We start from the raw sequence: 21,267 nt of genomic DNA on the forward strand, positions 1-21,267 counted from the left end.
TGGCATTGGCTGCCCAGCCACACACAGGGCATCTGTAGAGCCATGCAGTCTGGCTGCCATGACGAGGCTTTCTGGAAAATGCGGCCTGTTGGCAGGGAGGGGAGTAGAATTCTAAATTAAATGCTAGAACAGCCCCCAAATGCTGACGTTTGCGTGATTTTATTGCAGCAACTGGGTTGCTACTTCAGCCTTTACAAGGGGAAGAATCACAAGGAGGCTACAGCAGTGATGCTGTGAATGGAATTGTATCTCTTCATACTTGCAGTCCCATTTCCCCCTCCCCCTAATTTGACCCCGATCTCTGCTGACAGTGCAAAGCTTCCTTCCTTGGGATTTCCAAGCTAAGCTCTTTCTCTGTCATCCTCCTTCTTCCCCCCCGCCCCCTTCCTGTACTTCTTTCCTCCTCCTCTCTACTTTAGTAACCCTACAGAGACTGGGAAGGAGTTCTGCACAGCAGGGCATTCCAGCATGCTGCCAAAGGGGCCTACGTGTCTGTTCTCCTTTGGCTGCCTGCCCAGAACAGGGGAAGACATGGAGCAAGGGGGAATGGAAAGCAGGAATCTCCTGCCAGCAGAGTGCAGAGCCTTCCTTGGAGAGCCAAGATGTGCTGCAAGCAAGGAGCCTGGGATCTTTTGAAGACTTTGGCCGTTGGGTTGGAAATTCTTTTTTTAAATGTGGAGAACCCATCAATTTCCTCCGAGCAGTACAGAGGTTCAGCAAATGTTCAAAAGCCCTGATCATGTCTGCATCGCTAAAGTGGCTTTCTAACTAAGTCCCAGGCACAAGTGGACCTTTGCGTTAGGGCCCCATAACTACCTGCAAGGTAAACGTGTCATGCCCATTGCAAGGCCAAGATGTGATGTTACATCAGTCCCAAAGTTGTTGACCTTTTTTGTCGGTAGGGAGGGCACAGGGTGCTCTAGTGTTCTGGATAATATAGCGTCTGGGATTGTCCGTCAGAAATTGGGATCAGTGGAGATCCCAGTCCAGACATAAGCAAGGTTAAGAGCTGGATCAGGCTATTCCAATGAATGACTCTAGCCTTGGTGGTTACCTGCCTTCCTCCCAGAACATTCTAGTGGGATGTTTCCAGTGCCAGTTGGGTACATGTTAGTTGTGTTTGGGGGGGAGGGAGGAGAAGGGGAAACTAAAATCAAGGCTAGGTCCAGGAGAGCTTCACAAAGTAGGGTTTTTTGTGGGGTGTTTTGTTTTTTTTTTCTTTCTGGGACTCCCAACTTAGCAAGATGCACCACCCACTTTTGTAAGTCATATAACCTCCCTTTCAGGTCACTCAACATCCAGAATTCCCCTGCGTTGTGAAACTCCTGTGTTGCTAAATGTCTCTCTGGCACTGTGAGGATCCTTATAAGTTGGTGAAACCTGCTTTTTACTTCTCCTGTGTCTGCCTCCCTCCCACCTCTCTGTAGGGGGTGGGCCATCTGCAAGGAATAGTCCTTCCATGACTAGCATAAATGCAAGTCTCTGTTCTGTGGCTGCCTGGCTCCATAGTTACTATTTAATGATGGTGGGGAAGGCAGCTGATCTCTTCCCCCTATAAAGTCACCAGTAAAGTGCAAGGATTGCCAATGGATTGCACAAGAGGTGCTACAATTAAGCATGATCTGTATTAAATCTGAAAACTTGTCCTTGCACTCTGTTATATACAGCTGCCTGGCCACTGGCATCAGAGCTCTAGATTTATATTCAACAAAGTAACTTGAATACCGCCTACCTTGGCCTGCTAGCCAGTTGGGGTCTCAAACTTGTAGTTTCTCCCTGTGTCTCTCTCAAAGGAAAAGGAGTATTTAGTTATCTGGTCCTTCATAATACTCCTTTCCTAATTGCAAATGGACAGGAAGAAACTGAAGAGAGGAAACTGGATAAGTGTTTATAAAGACGGATAGCTAATGTGAAAAGGCAGATGAAAGGGGGAGTACTTGGGTTGTATGTTCATCCAACATCAAGTTACTAAATATTAACAAATTGGGAATCTGTCAACAGTGATGGAGGGGGCTCCTGCCCCATCTCCAAGACTACAAACATCTGCTCTCTGGTCAATCCTCCAGTGACAGCAGTCAGCTTCTTGCCTCATTTATAATTACCTGAGCTCCTCCTGAGATGACTCATCCTTTACAGAGACTTACAAGCAGGCTGAATGAGTAACTGCAGGTTTAAGAGTATTTCTGGGGGAGAGAAGGCAATCTTTCTACCCATAGACTAACTCTTCTGTTCAGGTTTCTGTCTAGTGCTTCTGTCAACCCTTCCACAGCCATGGGTATAGGCCTTTAATGTTTGATGTGCAGGCAGTCTGCAAAACACTTGGCAGTAAGCGCTTGCCTGTCTCCCACAGAGACCTCATCTGCCTCGTTAAAGGTTGGTGCATACATCCTCGTTGCAGTTGGAGCCATCACCATGCTGATGGGGTTCCTGGGTTGTATTGGAGCTGTCAATGAGGTTCGATGCCTCTTGGGTCTGGTGAGTGAATCGCTGCTGCCTTTACACCACCTCCTTAACTTCTCTTCTAGTTATATCCCATCCTCTGCTTCTCCCTGACTGGGTTACAGCCCTAGACCCACTTAGTAATTTCCTTGCTGAGAGTGCTGGAGTGAGCCAGTATCTGGGGACTAGAACCATCAGCAGGGCATCAACTGGTTGGGGCTTTTGTTTGTCATCTTTGCTACCTTCTCCGCAGTGTACATTCTTTCCCCAATCTCCATAACCAATTAAATACAAAAGAGAGGTCATCAAGGACCCTTCCGTACCTCTGTTCTCCTTGCAGCCCTGAGAACAACATTGTGTCAGGATCAGTGGGTAAAGGGGGTGGGTGGGAGGAGGAGAAACTTGCTTCCTGGTACAGTGCAGGTGGTGTTGGGTGTGGGGTGCAATACAGTCTAGTAAGGGGTTGTCTCCATTTCTTTGCAACCCTGGGTGCCTTATAATGCTTTGCTGCTGTAGCTCCCAGCCTGGGATGCTCATAGCCAGCCTACAAGCATGCAGGCCACACCCTTAGTGTCTGTGCTATGCAGCCAGCTCTAGTTCAGCACTCTGACCCGAGCAGCCTGTCTACAATCCCATGCTGGTTTCTACTGGCCTTGGTTACAACCAGGAAGGTGACCCCCAACACACTCCCAGTCTTGAATTTTCCCAAAATAATGTGCTGTGCAATGTCCAGCCCTCTTGGACAGCTCAGAAATAAAGTTCATTTGTTCTGCTAAAGACACATCAGCATATCACAGCTTAACTTAACTGGGGTAAATACATGCTTCCTCTCAAACACAGCACTGAGTTTGTTTATAGTAAAATAAAGCAAATGTATTATCAGTAGGACATAGGTGAAGTGATGCTAAGTAAAAGGAATAAAGTCAGAAAGGGTTACAAGAAAATAAAAGTGAAAACATGCATCCAAGTCTAATAGCTTATACCTTTCTAGATAAAGTTTGTTCAAAATTATTTTTCTCCCCCTATATTCAGTTCCCAGAATTCAACCCCAGCTTGGCTGAAGGACCTCTTTCTCAGCTTGCAAGAGCTTTGTTCCCTTATGCCTGTCTAATGACAAATGCCAGAGATGGCTTGTCTTTGCTTATATCGTCCAAAGTTCAATTACTTTTGTTTCAAGAAGCAGAATGACCTTATTGCTGGGTTTTCTTCTCCCTCCCCCAAAATCTTGTGGCCTTCCAAGCCCCTTGTATATAAATGGGACTTCCATTGTTTTGATTCCACGATGATTAATTTACCTAGACAGGTAAATAACTGCCTTCTCTCCTGTCTGGGAGAGCACTTATTTCTTCCTGTTTGGCAACAGACTTTAAAGCATGATGTTGTTGTCATTAAGTATCCCTATTTCCTCAGTGTTAATACATACATTTCAAATTATATTGATCATCAGTCTGTCATTAGTGAGGTCTCTTTTGAAAGCTATATACACTTTTATAACACAGTAATATTGTATACAATGAATTAATGTCATTGCTTATCACCTGAGATTCTCTTCCCTTGTCTTTACACACCAGGAAACCTTTGAAATGGAGTCTTCTGAGGATTGCCCCTTAAACTATAGTTTATTCAAGCAGTGAGGAGGGTGACATGGAGCAGGTGGTGAAGAGAACTCTTCTACCATGTATTAGTATAGTAGATTTGTTTATGTAATATGTCTCTGCTTGAAGACCTGGTTACTCAGATAATCAAGTCTTTTGTCTGACAGACATACTTACCATCTCCCGCTAACGTGCCTGGTTTAACACACTTTAGTCATAATTCTAGCATATATCCATAACTCTTAATACACACCATGTACATACCCTGTACAAGAATATTAATGATCAGTGTTATTAGTTTTCAAATGATCCCTCCCAAGGCATATTTTGTACAAAGATTATTACACTAGTGTGTAGGTTGTTAGGGTCACACCTCCCCTCTTACAAAGCTGCGGGCAGCTTAGCCACTAGCTGAGCTGGAGGCAGCAGTTCAGAGCCTTCTTTCTGGACAGGGCATCTGCCCCCTTAGTTTTTCCCTTTTTGTCACCTTTTTCTATATATGGTCTCTGGGACATATGAGGATATCTATAATTCCACTTAGAATGGGTGCAAGCGTTTCACAGTAACACTAATGATCAGTGTGGTGGTAGACTTCAAACCATATATTACATGTTACCTTTCAAATAAATATCATGACACCAGTGTGTGAGGTGTAGTTAGTGGCAAGAGTTACTGACACAGAATAGTGAATCACAAATGGGCCTTGGTGTCTCACAGGGCTGAAGACTGATGAATGCAGAAAGCTTAAGATGTCCCACTAGGACTCTCTCTCCTTGCTTCCTTACTCTGACTGTTTACAATGAGCCATTTAAGACTCCTTCATTCCACGGATTGGTAAAACTGACTTAAACAAAATCCCAGGAGCTGCTGCTCATTCTGATCATGTGCTGAGGAGAATGGCCAAGGCTGTGCCACATAGCCACCACTCAGTCTGGTGCCAAGAGCAACTTCTGCCCTCAAAGCCCAGGGTGGAATGTGGTGGGGGAGGAGGGAAGAGAGTGGTCCTCACCTCAGCATGTTTTGTCACATGCAGACACTGTAATTGGGGTTCCCCTTCCCATCAGACTGTCTCATCTCCCTCACTGTGGAGTGCTCCTTTTTTAGGCCCAGCATCTAGCCAAGGGGGTGGAGGTAGAGCTGCAGGCCATGCCTGAAGTGAATTGTGCTGCTATTTGTCAGCTCTTCACTTTCATCATCAGCCAGGAATCTCCAGTCTGACTCCTACTTTCTCCTGTGTGAAAGGCCTATATAGTCAGGATTTGTCTGCAGGGAAAGGGACCTTGGGCTTGCCAAACTGACCCTGCACTGGGAGCTTCTCCCTCATGACTCCAGCAGATGAAATCCTACATAAAACTCTTGCCAATTGCTGTGAGCCCTATTGAGGTGCTAACTCCTTCTCTTCTGGTTTGTTTCTAGTACATCACCTTTCTGCTGCTGCTCCTCCTAGCTCAGGTGGCTGCTGGTCTGCTCATCTATTTCCAGCGAGATGCAGTAAGTGTCATGTCTCTTGAAGGCTTATAGGGATGGTATTGAGGCAGAGACCTGCACTGCATTCCTCCTTCTCACATCTGGCCTTGTGGCTGGGCACCCTCGTCCTGTCATCTGTGAAGCATTGTTTACATTTCTAGAGCTCTAAGGAGCACTGACAAAAGTTCTGAGCCACTTCAGTGCATTGCAACATCCAGTCCCAGCCTTAGGTTCCTTCCCCAGGGCAGCTTCTCGTTGTGCCTCTGACTAGTCATGCCACATTTGGCTAAAACATGTGGCTAGTAGTGAATTGTAACTGTGCTGCTCCTTGCCTGACAGGGTATATCTAAACTATGTGTTAAAACCCACAGCAGCAAGCCTCCAAGCCCAGGTCTACAGACTTCTGCTCACTCTGCAGTGCTGAAAATAGCTGTGTAGACGTTCAGGCTCTGAAGTCTGGGGAGGGAGTGTGGGTTCAGAGCCCAAGCCCAAATATCTACATAGCTGTTTTTAGCACCTCTAGCATGAACCCTGCAAACCCACATTTGGAGACCTGGGCTCTGAGACTTGCTGCCAGGCTCCTACTCAGCTAGCTTGAATTTCCTGCAGTGGGGCTGTGGTGATCAAGAGCAGCTGCGGGGCACACAGCCTGCTTGCTCTCTGATGCATCATTGATTGCATCTGGGGGAAGACATGGAAACTGTGACCAGCTGGTGTGGGGAGAGGAACATGTATTTGTATGTGCTGCATCTTAGAACAGTCCCAGCTCTGATGCAAATGTGGGGGTGGGGGAAAATGAATACTTTAGTCTGGATGTGACTATTGGCTCTGCAACACAAGTGTGGTTTCCTTGCCACCCACCCCAGCACGCTCCTTAACACTCCTTCCTCCCTGCCCCATTCTACACTTTAGCCCTAAAACTGCCAGGTTTTGTCTAAGTTGGAATTTCTTGCAAGTGGTCGTGACATTGGCAGTGGTGTGAGGGGATGGGAAGGTGCCAGGGACTATCCAATAAGGGCCCCTGCAGCAACATGGTGCCAGTATGCATCTAGTGGCAAAGCCACTTGGATTCTGTCATTCTTCCTGCAGGTGAAAGGAGACAATTGGGGTCCTTAGCTGAGATTCCAGATGCTCCCATGCAAGGCAATTAAAGTCCAGGTGGATTACTACATTGGAGCCTTTAAACCTGAGGTGCTGTTTGCTCTGTGGGGACCTTGCATAGATCTTCTGAGCAGCCTCCCCAAGTGTTCTTGGCCAGAACTTCCCCTGCCCCTCTGACACATAGCAGGCCATGCATCATGTTGACTGCATTTGTGGTGTTGTGAATGTCACTTTGAATTGGGTGTCTGTTCTCCTGGAGGAGTCCAAAGAAAGTACTGTAAAGCATGCTGAGATCTGCACAAGACCCAGTCCCTTAGCATGTAGGATACTTTCCACAATAACTTTCTCTTTTGATTCAAGAACCTTGGCTAGAAATTTCTTCCAGCGAAAGACAGTGAGGGGTTAGAATTGGTAGTGTTTAGGAAGAGGGTACTTCAGGTCTGAAATGTGGTGTATATGACACATCTGTATCTACGCTTCCCAGTAGGGCTGGCTGTACCCCATCTGGCACAGGTGCTCACAGGACAGTACCCTTTGTCCAAATGTAAATCGTACCAAGCACTTGATCTCACAGTGCTTTACAAAGGAGATAAGCCTCATTATCCCCATTTTACAGATGGGGGATAGTGAGGCAGAGGGAGATGAAGACTTACCCAAGGTCATCCAGCAACTGAGCTGGGAATAGAATCCAGATCTCCCAAACCCCAGTCCTTTGCTTTAGCCAGTAGGCCACACTGCCTCCCTATGAAAGTGTTAATTCAGAAGTTTCTTAAATTTTCTCTCCTTGCCCTCTCTCCAGGCCTTGTGTTGGAGTGAAGGGGATGTTGTCTTCCTGTCCCTTCCATCTACCTTGTTCTAAAGTTCTGGCCCATCACATCGTAATTCTAAGATCATATGTTCATTGCCCCAGGGTTACCGTAGCAACAGATAGACTCACTCAAGCCTTCACAAATTAGCCTTTCTGATCCTCTAACAGCATGTAGCTTCCAGTGTCAATGGGAGGCAGGTGGGGCGCACTGTCTTCACTATGGATATGTCTGTGCCTCCAAAAAAGTGTTCTTAACTTGGGTGATCTAACTGATATATTGGTTTAACATGGGTTAAAATAGCAGTGACTGTATGACAACTCAAGGTCAACCCCCAGCTTAACCTGAGTGAAAAGCAGAACTGGCAACTCTTTGCTGTTTCTTACCTGAATTAAGAACACACCTTTGTTTGCAGTGTAGCCCCTACCCTAGGTGGAAAACTGTCAGCACATCATCCCCTTCTTCCCTATGTTTGCCTTTTGTTAATGAAATAGTGCAGTGTTTGCAGCTGGGAGGGGTGGGAGACTGGAAGCCAAAATAGTAATAGGTGTTTGAAAAATTACATTCTACTCTCCAAGCTGCATGTTGCTGTTTAATGGTAAATTCCTGTTTGTCAGCCACTGCCCTGATCATAGAAAGTCCCTATTAGGTCTCCTTTAGCCTAGTTCAGGCTGATTCCTATTCTGTCGGACTTCTGTAGCTTAGCCCTAAATGCCTTAAGAAAAGGAGAGAGAGAGAGTGATGCCCCACCTGTTGTCAATTCTGTGGTGTGGACAGAGGCTTGGCTCTGGCTAAGTGGCTGTAACGTGTACCTCAGTTGCAGGATCAGAACTGATCTGGAAATCTCCCAAAGAGAGGGGATGGGAGTCCCATCACTTGGTAAGCATTTAAAACCAGACCTGATCAAAAACTTAAATGTGCCAGGGAGAACGATCTAGCGTTGGTCCTTGAGAGATGGATTGGATGACCTATGGGACCTCTTCTGTAGTTAGATGCATAAACAATGTAGTGAGTAATCTTGCGGGTCAGAGACTCAGGCCTGGTGTACGCTGGGTCGACATCAGGTATGCTAGTTACATTATGTATCTCGTGTGTATCTATGCAGTGTGGCATCTTCACAATGCTACATGAAAGGGAGAGCATCTCCTCTCAACACTACCTTTCAAGGAAGTGGAATAATTCAGTCGATGGGAGCATTCTCCTATCAACTGAGTGGGGTTACAAAGACCCACTCAATTGATAACATGGCAGCATAGACATGTCCCCAGATTTCTCCGAGTGCAGTGGTGACTGTGGAAAGCTGCACAAATCAAAAAGGGAAATTGGGAAATTACCTTCCTTGTGTAGTTTGGGTGGCTAGATGGTGACCCAGATTCCCATGCCACAGCATTCTGCTGACTCACTGGTGTTTGGATTCCAGTGGCAACTCCCTCCATAAAGTAAGAACAAGAGATATTGGCCATTGTTAAATCTGTGGGGGCAGCAGCCTCCTCACGCAGATCTCCTAACTTTGAGCCATGTCCTGTACCAGCTGTGTACAGCATCAGTGATGCACAGCAATGGGGTTTTTTGGGGGGTGGGCATTGAAAATAATGTGCTGACAATTGCTGAACATGCTTTTCCGGCTTGTTGCTCTGTTGCCCTGGGGACATGGGACTAGGTGTTGACTGCGGATGCCTGCATTCCTTCTTGGCTTGCTCTGCCAGTTGGACTTGAAAACAGGTTGCCCTGCATTCACTCTCCAGAACTGAACTGTATTTTCTGTGTGATTAAACCCCCTCTCTGAGTTTTCTGAAAATATCCAATAATTATTGGTGGTGGTTTGCAGTTCTTTGGAACTGTGGTACAAAACCCCTAATCTTAAAACTAGAACTGCTTGAGACTCTTCCTTATCCACCCAGGTACCACATTCTCAGGTGATATGCACAGTAATAGAACAGGCTAGATCTGGGTGTGAGCAGAGCTGAGGGGCTCCAATCTGGGGCTCTGCTTCAGGCCCACATCATGCTGTCAGCAGCTTTGGTGTGGGCAGTAATGGAGCTGAAGCACCTGAACTGGGCTCGATCTTCTTGCTGAGCTGGCCTTGCCTTGACTGAATGTGCAGGCTGGCAGCTGACTTCCTGAGTGGGGCTGGGTAGAAAAGCAGCTCTTTGCCTGCCTCTGCATTTACAGAGAGGTGTGTGTGGAAGGGGAGAGGGAAGGAGGCCCAAAGGTTCAGTAACCTTTAGAGCTTATTGAAGAAGCAGAAGCCAATCTCATTAGCAGGAACCAGGTCAAATTGCTATGGTTCCACTCGACTTGGGGTTGTGGGGGAGGGAAAGGGGAAGATGGTTTGCCAAGAATTCAGGGAAAGAGGGTTAGACAGCTGGGAGAAGAGGAGAGGTCATGTGACTCCCATCTGTCTGGCTGAACCGGACTGTCCCCACAGAAAGCCAAGCTGCAGATTCCCTAGGAACACAGCGCTATCTGGTGCTGGGGGTCATGACCAGCCATGGCTTTGAGATTAACTTTGCCCTGAGGAAGCCTGTGCAGCTGCAACAGTGAACACTGTTGCTGAAGCTGGCTGGGTCACTGTATACCAAAAAGGAAATGGATGGATGATCCAGGCAGGTTACAGTAACCTTGGGTTGGCATGGAAATGCTGATTCCAGTACCACATCAGTGGGAGTGACAAAATGGATGCCACTGAGCATTTGTATGTAGTAATGTGTATATGGGGGGCGGGGAGGAGATTTCAAATACTTACAGTGGGTTCATCAACTCTGCCCCTGAGCTAATGCGATTTCTAGTTCCCCATGCCCCTTCTGACCTGGTCCTTCCCCTTTCCACAGCTGCTGCTAAGGAAGACCTGAGGCTCTTTTTTGGGAAGTGGGGGAGGGGGGGGTCCATGGGTTGGTAGCTGCTCTTGGGCCCCCCCTGCCCATGGCAGGTGGAGAGTCCAGGGCTCCCCACAGTGGCCCAGACTCCCTAGGAGGCTCTTCTCCTGACCCAGCTTGGCTGGGGGTGGGGCCTTAAGGGAAGAGGGCAGAGCAGGGGTAGAAGCCACAGAGGGGTAGGGCCTTGTGGCCTCCCTCCCTCCCCCATCTACCGAGATTCCGGCACTCCTGCCTCTCAGCCCCAGGGAAGTCCGCGTGTTCAGCCCCACTCTGCAGTGAGGGGAAGCCATTGCGTAAGGCTGCAGAGTGAGTCTCACAGCCAGGCTGAGAGCCCCCATCTTTCACCTCGGAGAAGCAAGAGCAAATCTCAAAGCATGAGCAGCAACCTTGACTGATCTGTGTCTAACGCCCTTGTCTTTTCCTTTCCCAGCTGAAAACAGAAGTATCCAGTATCGTCCAGGGTGTCATTCGGGATTACAACCCTGACAGACAAAGCGACAAGAACATCCAGGAGGCCTGGGACTATGTGCAGGAACAGGTGAGTCATTGAGTGAAGGGTGACTAGAAGAAAAGATGACGTGGTGCGTGATGGTGGGGTGGCAAACACTGGTGTCGTACAAAAGTGTTAGAATGAGACTGAGTGGGGGCACGTGCTAGGTAAACTCTGGCAATTCCTTCCCTTGACTGTCTCAGGCTGTCTGATGGCCCCCACTCATAGGCATGCGCACGGGGTCACCCTAATGCAGGGCTATCATACATCCCTTTTTTATCCGGCCTGTGATTATTTTTTGACGTGGCCCACGGCGCCGTCCTGCTGTGTTTAAAGCTGCCACCAAAAGAAGCAGAGGGTGTGCGATCCTTCGGTGGACAGAGCTGCGAGAGGGATCTGCCGCTGAAATACCCTCTCACGTCATTTCTCGACAGACTATGACGTGGCGAGAATTCCGCCGGCAGGTAATTCAAATGTTGCCCGCTGGCGGAATTGAGTTTGACACCCCTGTTAGATTCCTGGGGTGCACATCCTAAGGAAGATTCCCTGGGTGCACACGCCTATGCCCCCACTGTTTGAGTTCTGTGCCCCCCCCCTTTCAGTGCTGATCTGCAGCTCTTATGCCCTCCAGCCTCCATGCCAGTGGACTCCAGGAGTCCCTGCCTTAGCCAGTTGCCCTTTGTATTGAATCTCTCTCCATTGTTTCCAAGTCTGGAAGAGCCCATGGTGATCTAGTCTGACCTCCTGTATAACACAGGCCAGAGACCTTCTGCAAAATAATTCCTAGATTCTTTTCTTTTAGAGAAACATCCAATCTTAAGTCTAAAAATTGCCAATGAAGGGGAATCCCCCATGACCCTGGTAAATTGTTCCAGTGGCTAATTACCCTCACTGTTTTTATAAAAAAAAAAAATTCTTCCAGTCTGCCCCTGTGGCTCTTGCCTGGCATTGCTAGTGCTTTCACCATGCCAGTCTCTGGCTGCACCGCTTGGCTCCAGCACTAGGAAGCTGTTACTGGAAAGGACTGTTCCTTGTTCTAATGAGTGTTGGTAGAACTGTGCCTGCTGGGGAGGGGAGCGCACTGGGCTCTGCCATTTGGCCAATCAGCACAGCCAGCTGTATAGGGTTTGAGTGCCTGTCTGCTAAGACACCATCTTGGCTGCTGTTCTGAGGCAAGGATCTGCAACACACATGCACACCTTAGCTAGCAGAACAAGTTTATCTGCTGCCTGACCCAAAGGAGTAGAGGGTGAAGAGTAGGTGCTGCATATATCAGTAAGACTCGAATCTCCTTTGTCCTACACTCCAGAGTCCTGTCCCCCACAGCTACTTTGCACCCTTGTGCCCTCACACCAAACTATGGCTTAACCCTCCACTGCCCCCTTTTTTGCTCAGGTTAATTTCTTGGTAGTGAGCTGAACTGAAGGCTTAAAGCCAGGCAACCCAGCTGCACCTGTAGCCCTATTGTCTAGGGTGCAGTGTCTTATCTACTGGTCCCAGCATTGCTGGGAACCATGCAGCGGCCCATGGGTTCTGCTCTTGGCATCAAGATCACTGCTTGAGCAGCTGGCTGGGAGAGCTAATGTCTAGGTTTGTATAGCTCCAGTAGTGGGCTAGAAGCTTTGCAGGCAAATAAGAGAGCAAGCCTTCCTTGGAGAGCTTGCAATTGATCCAGGATAAAACCAACCAAGGACTAGGGCTTAATTTGTGCCAGGATTAAACACAGCCAAGGAGCAGGAAGGGATGTAGTAAAAACAAGAGGCTCTCTAGTGCCCTGGCTCTCGTTTGTTTCCGTGTCTTTGCGGCTTTGAGGAGTAGACTACAATGTCTGCTTTCTGGAAAGAGCATGCTGGGGGAGAGGAGGCATCACTGGACCAAGTGGGGGTGGGGGGGAAGGTTCAAGGCCTAGAGTGTCAGAGAGGGGAAGGAGATGAGAGTAAGCATAACCAAGGGTGAGATTGAGCAGAGCCATGTTGAGAAGAGGGCAGTGAATCTGAATGTGCCGACTCCCCCAGCAGCCTGAAATGGGGCAGTGTTGTGTATTAAAGCATAAAACATGAAGGCAAGTCACTCCTGGCTCCATGTGTCTAAATCAGCCTTAACTTTTCAGTTTTCATCCTGAATATGGGGGATTGATGTTCTCCAGCAACTTAAAGCATTTCACATGGTCTATGGGGCATGACTGAAGGGAAGGTGGTGATGGAGAATTGCATTGTGTTAGGTCGTCTTTTGGATGCTAAAGGAAAAATCCTGGCCACAACCTACCATCCTAGTTGTGCCTCTTTGCTGACAGCCTCAGCAGAGGATTGACTTGGCTATGGGGACTGGACTCCCCTCTCCTCCTCAGAATCCATTTCAGCAGCAGGGGAGCTTGCATCCCCAAAGCCTGTCCTGTTGATAAACAGGAGTCCAGTGTCTGGGATCCAATGCTGTTCATCAGCACTAGTCTGATGGAGGGTGTGGCACAGTGGGGACTGAGCATGGAGCATCTCTGGTATATCACGTCGCACAGCTCGCTCATGCTGTCCAGATGCCAAATCTTGCAGGAGTTAGCCCTTCCTGGGGACCATTTTAGTGGAATTAAATGCTCCATTTTGAGTCTGAAATGTCAGATGCTGGCTCTAAATTGGAGTCTTTTTATTGTTCAAGCAGCAGCTCTGACATTTTCAGGACTCTCGACATCATTAAATGGTCTTCTTGCTTAATAAATAAATCCAATTTGAGTAGGAGGACTTGCTGGTGAGCCAAGCAGCTGAATCCCAGGTCTCACCCTGGTGAGTTTCTGGCAACCTTGTGTTCAGCTATTATGGTAGAAGCACTCCTCTTTTCACCACCAGTTTAGTCACCCACATTCTGCTTTGAAGCAGTTGTCTGTGCTATAACAAGGACTAGAGGTGGGTCTGAAGTTTTGGGTAGACCTGGTAGTAGAGCTCCATCTTGTGGTGGCCAGCTGTTGCTGTAGCACAGTGGTTGTCTACTCTGGGGGTAGATAGAGGTCTTCCATGGGGTACATCAACTCTCTAGATATTTGCCTTGTTTTACAACAGACTCTCTATAAAATAGTACAAAATAAAATTTCATAGACAATGATTTGTTTATACTACATACTGAAATGGAATATAAATCTTGTACTCACAATTGATTTATAATTCTCTGGTAAATGAGAAAGTAAGCAATTTTTCAGTAATAGTGTGCTATGACCATTTTGCATTTGTCTGATTAAGTGAAATGAAGCTTGAGGGTAAGCAAGATAAAACAGACTTCTGAAAAGGGTACAGTAGTCTGGAAAGGTTGAGAGCCACTGCTGTGACACTTAAATTTCGGGGACTAAAGATCTGGGCAGAAGAGGATCAGCTTGAATTGATTAACCTAACTTTTTTCTTGGGTAACTTTACAGTTGCTACTTTGCATGTTCTCCAAAACGTTCTGGTTTCTTGTACCCAAGGCATCTAATATTATGGAAATGGCACACTTAAGGAGAAGATCAAGTAAATATTCAGAGTCTTTACAATCTCAAGTAAAATCATGTAAAAATACTGTCTTGTTCCCCACCCCACCCCACTCCCCCATATAGTCTACAGATTTGATTCTGGGCAGGGATAAACTACCACTCCTAAAGTGACAGTACCAGAATGCCTTACCCGTGTGTGTAAAGGCAGGACTCGAGCCCTGCTCTGCCATTCATGTGGGTTATGGAGCTCTAAATGATGTCTGCCTGTGCCTTCCTTGCAGAGGTGAGACTCATGAAGACTAACATGCTCCAGCATACTAGCTGCTCTACATGCTAGGTCAAAGACAGAGGCTGCATTCTCCTCTCTTTGAGCCCAGCGGGTGTGGCCCTCCAACTCATGGCTAGCTGCCAAAATGACCCTCAGGTAGATGAAAGTTTGGATGGGTGCCTCTGTTCTAAATAGTTACCCCATGCACATATACTTCTGATACGAGCTGGGATGCTAGAGGCATGTTAATGTTGTTGGGGAGAAATCAAAATCCACCCCTTGCGCTCCCCATTTTGTTGCCTACTGCAGTAGATATTGCATGGAGAGGGCCTGTCTCCATCTGCTGTCAGCCCCTCCCTCTCTTGTGCCAGCCAAAATATCTGAAAGAATAAATGGGAATGCATTTTCTTTGCTTTTAGCTCTTTTGCTGTGGCTGGACGGGGCCAAAGAACTGGGAGGAAAACCAGATCCTCAAGAACAAAACCCTGACTTCCTACCCCTGCTCCTGCTCCTACTCCAATGGCTCAGCTGACCTCCAGACTAAGAGTGGCTTCTGTGGTGATGTCACTGCTATTAACGGGACTGTGTCAGTTGCTGACTGGCCTGTTTATAGAAAGGTGAGTCTTTGGGCCTCATGGGACCTACATGGGAAATGTCCACGGTGAGCTCCCTGGTGGTATTCTAAGGGAAGTTGGAGATGGGAAAACTGCAATTGAGGTTACCTTGTCCTTGGTCCCCTGGTGGCACCGCAGAGCCCTTCTAGGCTACACTGTCAAGGACTTGGTCCTGTTACCTCTGAAATGACCTAAGCAATGGGGCTTCCACCCCTTCTCTGCTGAGACTGCTCGACAGCCTGATAAATCCCACTGTCAGGAAAGTCCATGTCCCATTGTTCAGAGGGAGAAACAAGCAATTCCCTTTCACTAAGGATATAACTGCTGTACTGAGTCAGACCAGTGATCCATCTAGCCCAGTATCCTGTCGGGAAGCAGCCAGTAGCAGAGCTTCAGGGGGAGTGTACAGAACAGGCCAATTAGGGGATAGATCACTCGGTCTTCCCCTCCCAGCTTCTGGTAGTCAAAGGTTTTGGGTTGCCCTGAGCATGGGGTTGCATTCCTGACCATCTTGGCTAATAGCCAATGGCTATATCCTGCATGAATTTATCTAGTTATACTTTTGGCCATCACAGCATCCCATGTCAATGAGTTCCAGAGAGAAACTGCTTTGTGTGTGGGGCGGGGGGGAACTACTTCTTGTTTGTACTAAGCCTGCTGCCTATTTTTATTGGGTGACTCCTGGTTCTTGTTATGTGAAGGGGTAAATAACTTTCTTTCTATCATGTTTTTATAGACCTCTATCATATCCCCCTTAGCTGTCTCTTTTAGACTGAACCATCTCCTCAATATAGTGCCATTTGATATTTTGTCTCATCTTCTATCACTTTCCTAATAGGCTAACAATGTTACAAACTTTTTGACCACTGCAATGCATTGAGCTGAAGTTTTCAGACAACTCTCCATGGTGACCCTAAAATCATTCTTGAGTGATGAGAGCTAATTTAGAACCCATTGTTGTGTAGCTGGGATTTTTTCCAATGTGCATTATTTTGCACTCATCCCCATGTAGAATTTCATCTGTTTCCCAGTCACCCAGTTTTGTGAGATTCCCCCTAACTCTCTCTTCAGTCAGCTTTGGACTTAACTATCTTGAATAACTTTATCATCTTCAGACTTTGCCACTTCATTGCTCACCCCCTTTTCCATACCATTTAATGAATGTGCCGAACAGCACAGGTCCCAATACAGATCCTTGGGGGGGAGGGGTGGGACCCTGCTCTTTACCGCTCCATTGTGAGAACTGGCCACTTATTCCTGCCATTTGTTTCCTATATTTTAACTAGTTTCTGATCCATGAGGCCCTTTCCCTCCTGTCCCAAATTTAGTTTCTTTAAGAGCCTCTGAGGGACCTTATCAAAGGTTTTTCTGAAAATCCAAGTACACTGTGTCAACTGGATCACCCTTGTGAACGTACTTGTTGACACCCTCAAATAGTAGGGTGAGGCATGACTTACTTCCTTTACTAAAGCGTTGACTCTTCCCCCAACAAATCATTTTTATCTGACTGTTGCACCCTTCAGATATTTGTAGACTCTCCTACCCTACTTCTCCTTCCCCATGTAATTGTTTCCCTTCCAGGGCTGCAAGGATAATGTGCAGAGCTGGTTACAGGACAATCTTGGCATCATTCTTGGAGTCTGCGTGGGCGTTGCTGTCATTGAGGTGAGTCGCCACTACTCCCTGTGCTCTCTAGCCTAATCATTAGGCCACTTCTTCAGGCTCTGGAGACCTGGCCAGGTTGGAACCACCGCTCCGGTGCCCAGTGGGATGGGTTCAAAGCTCCAATGGACAACGAGCGCACCTTATGAACAGAATGTTCAGTGGCTGTAGGTTACTGATTGGAAGGTTAATGTAACGGAGTACTAGCTGCTGTTCTGGGAGTCTTTCTTGTCCGTGATCTTGCAGGTTCTTGCCAGCGTGTCTGGTAGCTGGGAGTCCATTGTGTCCATAGCTAAGAAGAATGTGGGTAACTGCCTCAGCTAGTGATACCTGTATAAAAGGCTAGATCAGAGTAGAGAAGATTTTAAGACCTCTCTCTGCAGCACAGTGCTGTGTCCTCATGCTGGCTGCTGACAGCCCACTGTGGTGATAGGACCAACTGTCTGCCTGTCTTGCCCTCTGATCACCCCAGTTACCACAATGTGCTTGCTTTTCCCTTTGAGCTTGCCTGTTTACTGACTCTTTTCCCCCCCTCCCTGTTTCCAGCTGTTGGGGATGGTGCTGGCCATTTCACTCTGCAAGAATGTACACAGAGAAGACTACACCAAAGTGCCCAAGTAATGAGTCTTCTGAACGTGGAGTGACCCCACCAGAGAGGCGCAAACAGAACATTCCTGCCTCATCGTCCCTGTGTGTCCCCCTCCCACCCCAGACTGTCCCATCACACTGACTTTTACTCCAGTGATATCCCATTTCTCTCAGAATACCAAGGAACTATAGGAGCTGCAATACCGTACAAATCTTCTGGTGACCAAGGCCTTGGGCTGCCCCTCTGCTTCTGGATAGTTCCTACTCTGAAGTGGGCCACTTATTTGTAATGTCTTGATCAACCTGGGAGGGCATGCAGCTTTAATGGTGTCCTTCCCAACTTCAGTCCCTTCCAGTCTGAGGCCTACAATAGAATAATCCTTCTCCTCACACCACTCCCTCTCTTCACCACGTGAGCTGGGAATCCAATGGACCAGCAAGAAGACGCGGGACTTGGCCTACTGGCAATGGGTCACCCTTGGGTCCATTATGGGTGAAAAAATACTTCCTTTCCAATTAGCCTGACATTTTGTCTTCTCCCTACCCACCCTGCCCAGCCCCCATCCAACTCTCAATCTGGAACACTGTGTGCTCAGATTCAGTCTGACACCCCCTAATCCCCAAAAATAATTCCTCCCATTTCTGGAGTAAACTAAATACTGTCTTCCATGTAGCTCCCCTTCCATTCTCAATAGAAGCCTCCTGGAAGGAGCCAAGTCCACCCATTCCAAGTGTGGCCCATCCAGTAGTGTGTGATGTCGTTGTTGAGCTGTTCTTGGAACGGGTGCAGATGGTTTTGGGGCTTCACTAATTACATAGCCCTCTCTTCCATCCCCAGTCCTCCCTTTTCACGGGCTCCGGTTGGCTCAGTGGCACTTTAGAGACTGTTGAATAGCACAGGTGAGTCTGCGGGCTCCGCCTATACTGGCTCTGTTGGGCATGTTCTTGGGTTGCCAACTTTTATAGAGGTGATGACTGATTTTATTTTTCAAGTATAAAATCTGATTGTTAACTCTTTATGTTTTTAATACGATGTTAAAACAAAAGCATCTGTCTCGATTGCTGGCCATGGGGGCATTGCTGCCACTGGAGTACTGGTCATGCAGTATAGGGAGGAGACACTTCTGTGGGTGTTTGGATTGCTGACTAAGTGCCACGGGTCCTGTAATCACTGTCATGGGTATCTGGATCATGGGCTTTAAGGGGAGGCACTACAGTGGTATCCCAATACCTGGCTCTGCAGCAGCTGATTGGATTGCTGGCTCCATTCTGGGTGAGGAAATAGGATGGGTTGGTGCCTGGATTTCTGGTTGCGTCTGTAGTGATGAGGTCACTGCTGGCTGAGACCTGGGGAAGAAGGGGCGTTACTGCTTATGATATTCAGACATTCACCCTCTTTGGGCCCTGCCTCGAAACCCCTGAAACTGCCAGCTTGTGAGTGTGGCTCTGGTCTTGCCTACTGACCCTTGCCTACCATCCTCTTGGAAGCTTAAATGAGGGTGGGGTGTTCATGTTCCTAGCATGTGTGCAACTCAGCTTGTGGGATCATAAAGGGACAAGTGACACCTACCAACCTCAGATGTGCTGGCATCTCTGGAACTAAGGGAAATGGATGCAGTGGTTATGCTGACTGGCCAGCAGCAAGGGGCCAGCTCCAAAGTACCATGGGTGAAGAATTCTCTCCCCACCTCCTAAACGGAGCAGTCCTGGAGTTTCCAATGTCTCATTGATGCAGGAAGCTTGGGGGGAGAGGTCCTCCTGCTGTGGTGGATGCAAGTCATTGCTCTTGTAGGGGAAGGTAGGGGCTACTTGGACTGTGGAGTCACTTCTAGCTATGGAACATAAACCTGATCTTAAGTACAGGTGCCTGGTGGGCAGGTCTGCCTTCAATAGTCATGTGCTGTGTATCAGGGTAGCATGAAGCCCTCCCTGTACACTGCCTCTCTAGGCCTAGTCTCCAGTTCAAACTAAAGGAGCAGGCTGTGGTTGGCTAGCTCCTCCCTTGCCAGAGCATAAAGAAGTGCAAAAGCCTCCAGGGGATTGCTACTGTCAGCAGTGCAGCCAAGGACTGAATGATCCATGGAGCCTGTACTACCATTTCACCCCAGATGCCATCCCTCCAGGGACAGGTAATGCTATGTAGGCAGCTGGCATTGGGGAAGGTTGCTATCCCATTCCTAGGGTGAGTCTGTCCTGAACACCCTACTCTGTACAAATCCTTGCAGCCTGATGCTTGTGGGGGAGGCACCTTTTTATTGTTCTGAGGTAAAGCCAGCATTTCCGCCTTCTCTTATAGTAACTAGAGGCTTGTCCCCTAAGGAGTTTTATGTGTATGACTCTTGTTCTCCAGATGCCAATGCTGAGCAGAAAGGAGGTGGAGCCCCTGCTGAGCTTCTGTGTTTTTTTGTTTGTTTGTTTTAGAACCTCTTCCCACTGGAAGAAATGCATGTACAGATCTAAAGCATAGAGGATATTTCTGTAATAAAGAGATTTGCTTTAAAAAAAAAAAAAACCCACAACCCCACCCTTGTGCACTGCAATGTTTGCTCTGTCCTTTCTGCTTTGTATAAGAATCTCCTTGTGAGGGTGGTGTGGTAAGAAGCATTGGTATTGACATCTCAATAGGGCGCCAGAGGCCTGCCTATGAGATGTTACTGGTGTGGCATTGTGGAAACATCTCCCACTGTTTAGAACTTTTGGTTGAGTGTGCTCTGGGTTCCCTAGGAATTTGGGGGTTTTGTTTTTTTGTGGGTTTTTTACTCTTGCCCCCTACCAACAAATCTTGCAGCAAATTCTGTTTTCAAGGCAATTATTGTATCCAGGGCTAAAAAAGCTCTGCAGCTGGAGGTACTTCAGTAAGCCCCACTTTGTTTAGCCTAGGACAATGCACTACAGACTAACAGAATCAGTTAGCATTCCTATAGTGAATGTGTGCTTTTTGGTTACCACCCTTAAGACTTCATCACCCTATGCCTACAGCAAATATGGCTGCCTGAACGCTCCCCTCTCATCCAGATTTCTGAGTCCTTTCTCCCACTTTGAGTGAGATCTTTAACTAAAGTGAGACCTCAAGGTGAGGTGGAGGGTGAGAAGCTGAGGCAGCCATGTTTGTTGTAGGCAGGTTGGAGCATTCTCATGACTACAGTCAATCAGCCCAGCAATTGGCATGAGTGTTCTAGTTAGAGAAATAACCCTCTAGTGCAGGGGTGTCAAACTTGGTGACGGGCCAAATTTGCATACACGCCCCTTCCCAGGGGCCATGGAAAACCCTCTGCCGAAAAATTCTGTGTCCTAGCTGCATTGCTGCTTTGAGAGATTTCTAGGAGCAATACCTGCTGCCGAAAATTTCAGGGTGTCTTCCGCTTTTAAGACTCTCTCTTAAAGTGGCAATGCCATCTGCCCACAAATCTCTTAAATTGGAAATCCCACACACACACAAATGTCTTCAAGTCAAACTTTCAAGGGCAGCATGCGGGCCAGATCAAAAAGGTTCACAGGCCAGATGCGGCCCACAGGCCCTATGTTTGACACCCCTGCTCTAGTGACTCTGCAAACCACTCCACCTTAGATAATCAAGAGTTCAGAGAACTGTATAATCGAAGTATGCCTGTAGTATGGCTCTGACATAGCATGTCACTAATTGCACAGGTGCTTGCACACAACTGCTTTCACAGGACTAATATGTTCTTTCTGAGCCCTCACAGAACCCTATAGCCACCTCCCATGTGGAAAATTAATATATGCTAAGTATTAGAGCACTTCACATGTTCAAAAGACTGCAGCCACAAACTTCACTAATTGCCAACCCCCTGGTGAGGTAGGTTGGTGGAACTAACCCCATTTTACAGGTGAGGACAGTTGAGATGGGTGAAACAATGTCAAAACTGTCAAATCCCAGGTCTGCTAATGC

The 21,267-nt window shown here is 47.6% G+C and overlaps 1 protein-coding gene across 2 annotated transcripts in view; it reads left to right on the plus strand.

Moving 5' to 3' along the window:
* The window catches only part of CD82 (CD82 molecule), a 54,162-nt gene extending 33,568 nt beyond the window's left edge, over positions 1–20,594 (plus strand). For both annotated transcript variants that reach the window (XM_067557596.1, XM_067557597.1), the window contains exons 4-9: positions 2,351–2,475; positions 5,451–5,525; positions 10,715–10,822; positions 14,913–15,110; positions 16,689–16,772; positions 17,316–20,594. In XM_067557596.1, the coding sequence (XP_067413697.1) occupies positions 2,351–2,475; positions 5,451–5,525; positions 10,715–10,822; positions 14,913–15,110; positions 16,689–16,772; positions 17,316–17,390 (665 nt within the window). In that variant the 3' untranslated portion in view covers positions 17,391–20,594. The remainder of the gene's footprint in view (positions 1–2,350; positions 2,476–5,450; positions 5,526–10,714; positions 10,823–14,912; positions 15,111–16,688; positions 16,773–17,315) is intronic.
* The last annotated feature ends 673 nt before the right edge of the window (positions 20,595–21,267 follow it).

This window comes from Emydura macquarii, unplaced genomic scaffold (genome assembly GCF_026122565.2).
Source record: "Emydura macquarii macquarii isolate MOO-44397 ecotype Brisbane River unplaced genomic scaffold, CSIRO-AGI_Emac_v2 contig_1876, whole genome shotgun sequence".
In the NCBI taxonomy this organism is placed as follows: domain Eukaryota; kingdom Metazoa; phylum Chordata; order Testudines; family Chelidae; genus Emydura; species Emydura macquarii.